This window comes from Limulus polyphemus, unplaced genomic scaffold (assembly GCF_000517525.1).
Source record: "Limulus polyphemus unplaced genomic scaffold, Limulus_polyphemus-2.1.2 Scaffold2609, whole genome shotgun sequence".
NCBI classification, from domain to species: Eukaryota; Metazoa; Arthropoda; class Merostomata; order Xiphosura; family Limulidae; genus Limulus; species Limulus polyphemus.
Window position 1 is genome coordinate 158,401 of NW_013668219.1, and position 4,976 is coordinate 163,376.

At 30.1% G+C, this 4,976-nt stretch overlaps 1 protein-coding gene across 1 annotated transcript in view; it reads left to right on the forward strand.

The window, feature by feature from the left end:
* Positions 1-4,976, forward strand: part of LOC106467423 (KICSTOR complex protein SZT2-like) — a gene marked incomplete at its 3' end in the record, with an annotated part of 86,873 nt that overhangs the window by 80,595 nt on the left and 1,302 nt on the right. Inside the window, exons 24-25 of the mRNA XM_022395604.1 lie at positions 2,246-2,474; positions 2,730-2,811. Coding sequence (XP_022251312.1) covers positions 2,246-2,474; positions 2,730-2,811 — 311 coding nt within the window. The remainder of the gene's footprint in view (positions 1-2,245; positions 2,475-2,729; positions 2,812-4,976) is intronic.

Below are 4,976 nucleotides of genomic sequence, written 5' to 3' on the forward strand. Positions count from 1 at the left end.
CGTGTGCAAAGTAATTTGCATGTTAAGATTAAAAATACTTTTCCTCATCTCAAAAATTTCAACTTTCCTTTGTGTAATCCCTAAAACCTCCTAAATGCATTTCATACGTTTTTTTAAAACTAAAACTTTATAGCATATCTGCTATTTTCTCTTCCCCATCTCAAAACGGAATTAATCAATTTGACTGACCTTGTAAACCAACCAAAAAAAAAAAAAGAAATAAACCTAAATTAACTTTTTTTCTTTCTAGAATGACTTCAAATTGTAACATAAACTACATTTGTTTATTCTAAGTAGCTCTAAGTTTTTAACATCATACATCTATTTATAATTAAATTTTATTGTTTTATTGCCCTTTGAACCCTGTCTAACTACTATCTGCACCATTTTAAATTGTAAATCACTCGGGGAAGGTGCAGCTCACATTACACTATCGAATTACATTACTCACGAGCTGCCCATGTGCGTGCCTCGTGAACCTTTTTAATTATATTATTATTATTATTTATTTTACCTAATCTAATCTTAAATAACTTAAAAAGATTCATATTTTTAATTTTAGTTATTTTTATAATAATAAATAAAGAATAAATATGAAAAACAAGAAATGAAGTACTTAACCAATCTTTTTCTTGCTCTTGATTGTCGAGGAGAGTTAAGGCAGATTTATTATAGTAATTATAGTAATGCACTTAACAAATTTATTTAATTAAATACTGCACCAAAGAATATAGACTAATAACAAGCAAAAAGTAGACAAATTCCCTTACCTCTCATAATTTTTCAGGCTTTCTAACTAAGCGACAAGAGTCGTTCCAAATTCATCCAAGCTAGTAGTTTGACTAGCTGTATGCAAGAAATTTTGCAGCTTTTGGAAGTAAATACTATTATAACAAACTCAGTCAAAGAAAAAGTTCATACTTTCCACCATTGATCTCAAACATTTCATGATATTTTCTCTGATAGATAGGAGATGTTGCAGTAGAGATAACCTGGCTTCGAGTACAGGTGTCTCACTCACCCTGAGTACAGTAAGAAACAACTTGACTCAGTACATTTGCATAAAATGTAGCTGCATAAAATCATTTGCAGTGGAGAGGAAATCAAAAGAAAAGTCTGAAATCTGTAATGGAAATGAAATAGTGAGATGAGTAGACCTGACGGATGGTGTTTTTACCAATTATTTCAAGTTTGAAATTATGGGGGATGAATTTATGCAGCTTTAGAGTAATATTTCCTACGGTGCTTTTTTCGAGGCCCAGGAAAAAGTTATGATAGCAGGAAAGACTTTAATGCATAATAACATTATATTAGGAACATATCTAATTGGCCAGGGTTTCATATTTCAGTAGTATAATGATTGTAAGTACATGATCAACATGGAAAAACCTACCAGGAGAGGAACGGGCAGTTGGAACACTAGAACTCCCTTAACTTGCCCAAAGTTTGTATCTGAACACACGGAAGGAATGTAGGTTTACATGAATAAAAGGCAAGCAACCCTTGGCATTTGGAGAAACATTTTATTAATAATTTCTGTGCATTATATTAACCAGATGTCTTACAAAAGATTTACACCAAGTACTAATATATGCAGTTATATATTTGTACACTGCCATTATAGTTTAGCCTGTTGTAAGTCTATAGACCTATATATACTCCTAAGCTTACATGAAACAAATATTTTTCAGGTGAGGCATTGTTTTCCAATGTTTCTATGTTTATTTCCATAACTTTATGTACATAGCCTCACCCAAATACTAAATGTAGATGAGAAACTGAAAAACTTCAAATTGTTTTGAAATGAACTAATATAAATATGCTTCAAAATAATGATGTAAAATATTAATTCACAAGTCACAGTTTGAACCTAACCATGACCTGTATCATTTAAGTTGATCAACATTGTCAAGTAATACTTAGGGTTTTTACTAATGAACCAAAACTTCATTTGTATAAAATTTGATTTCAAGTTAATGATGAGGAACCCAAATTGAGGCTAATAAAGTTGAAATGTTGTATATTTATTTACTGTGTTAAACTTATTATTTTATTAGTTCATCATTTGTATTATTTTTCTATTTTGTGTATTAAATCTGTGGTTTTTGAATATAGTAGTTTAATAACTGATGTTATTAGTAGTCATGATTAAAGAGAAGCAAAGTGTAATATAATGGTATTTTGTTTTTAGTATGGAAGGTAGGAATACATGGGAAAATTCAGATACAATGTGTTCATTCTTTAGGGGAAGTGATTTCTTCATTAGAGGAGCCTGGTACCAATATTGATCTGGATGATCTTCAGATAACACTTGATGTGTTGTGTTTGACTTTACATCCTGAAGTGGAGGAGCTGGTAGAATCAGATAAAACTGTACGTACAGTGTCCTATTGTAGCACCTCACCAATGCCAGAGTCTGAACCTTTGAAATCTATTGATGAAGATGAGGATGACTTGTCAGCATCTCATTCAGAGTAAACAATTTTGTTTGCAATATTTTTATAGAATTGATTGGTACTTAGTGTTTTGACACACACACACACACACACACACACAGGCACACATTACTTGAGTACATATGTTAGCATTACTAATGTATTCCCTTATAGAATTATTTTATGTAGTATTGAGTTGGAGGTTAAGTATTTTATCAGTTATTTGTGGAAAGTAAGAATAGTGTGGGTATTTTAGGAGCTTGTAATATCTCTATTTGAATATTTAATTTTCAGCATACAGACAGAGATTGCATGCCACCAACTTAGTCATCTGCCAAGTTTTCAACAAGAGACAGTGAAAATGTGTATTCAAAGGGTAGGAATCTTTACTTCTAAATGTATAACCAATTTTATTATAGTATTGAAAACTTGAATGTCAAAAAACCAAAAAAATATATATCTAATATATTTTTGTAACATTTTATGAATATGTTTTTTTGTACAATCACATCCCCATTTCATCTTACCTTGCTGTGCTGGTTGCATGCATTTTTAATAGGTACACAAGGTTTTAGTGTCTTACATTCAAAATTTAATTAAACTACTTTTTGTTTATGTTATACCAATTAGTATAGCATAAACTCTTAGCCTAATAATCCATATTTTAATAGTATATAAGTTTTAAGTTCTTAATTTTATAAAGCAATATTTAAAATAATCCTGAATTTCCACTAGTGTGACACACGTGATATATTTTCTCTAGGTATGCCGTCTTCTCTATTTTATCCACCACCTTTCCAATAACAACAAAATTAAACATAAATTACTCACTATAAAATCATCATTGCTCATACAAACCACAATTTTTATAGCCTTTAATTTTGTTTGGTTACAGAGCTATCAAATAGAAAATCAGACCCCTCTTGCTGCACTCACCTGTCACATCCTCTCTTTCAGGATTTGTTATTAGTTCTGTCTTACATTTAATTATATATCATCTATAACCAAAAGAAAGCCAAGGTTTTTGTCTATCAAATGATGTATTATATTCTGTAGTGTTTGAACAGATAATGATCAATTTCACTTGTAATACAAGCTTCGTTCCCATGGGAAAGACAAGGGATAGCTTGGATGAATTTGTAACCGCTCTTGTCGCATAGTTAGAAAACCAGACAAATTGTGATTGATAGAGGAAATTATCTGCTTTTAGCATGTCATTATTCTTTGTTTTTTGGTGCATTATTTAATTTAATAAAAATTGTTTAATGTACTACTACCATTAGTATAGAAAAAAGTAGAGTTAAGTGTCATCGACAATGGACAGCAAGAAAAAAAGAATACTTGAATAAATACCTTACTTCCTGTTTTTCCTGTTTGTTATTATAAAAGTAAATAAAATATAGAAATAGGGGTCTCTTTCAGTTAGTTAAAGTTAGATTAGGTAAAATAAATAATAATAATATAATAAAAATGTTTAATGAGGCACGCATGCGAGCATGTTATAATTTTATCACACTATAAAATTCTTATGCTTCTGTACTAAACCATTATATATTTGAGATTATTAAGTTGTGTTGTCACAAGTATTATTAAGTATTTGGCAACTGTCAACACTTTCATTCAATTATGCTGTAAGAGAAATATATACAAAGAATATGATCTTTTCCTTATAGACATAAGTGCCCAAAACTGAACTGTCAGCATGAACTAGCTTGTTATAAAATATAACTTTGAGTTGTTTTTTTTGCATGAGTTTATATTTTATGTATCTTCCAGCATATTCTTTAGGCAAATCATGGTAATGTTTTGTACTAATAATTTTCAGTCCCTAAAATAACATTATGGTACATTGTTTAATATTCAAGTAAATATATGTTTTAATTTTGTACTTTTAAGCAGATTTGAATGTATTATATTCATTGCATGCCTGTACATAATACTGAATCATAAAAGCATTACACACACACTGGTAATGAATATGAAACACCATTGATTGTGAAAAAAAAGTCTGAAAATAAAGCATTTCATCACTTAAAATTCATTTCTTTTCTACCAGCATACTTTAAAAGCATTTTGGCAGTGTATAGAATGAGTTTTTGTGCCTATACAAGAGAGTGATTGCCTTTTATAAACACGGAGACTTTAACACTATTTAAACAACCTAGGTTACTTAAAGTTGGTGTGTAGAACATTTTATGATGTACTTTAATGATAACTAGCCATAGCCCAATGGTTAATGTATTGTGCTATGGATTGGAAGGGCTTAGGTTTATGTCATGATACTACTGTACATACCACATTTCCAGCTGTGTGTGCATCTTAGGAGTGACAGAAAATCTCATTAATTGGATTAAAGACAGTATATGAAAAGTATAATTTACTTTTTCTATAAAGGCATTTCTCTTGAAGCACTATTGAAAGTTGTCAAATATATTTATTTTACCTGTAATAAACTTGGAAATAAGACCCAAAACTCGAGCGCTTTCGAATAGTTGACAATTCTTCTTCTTTGTTCTCCTGAAGAAGAATAGTCAACTATTC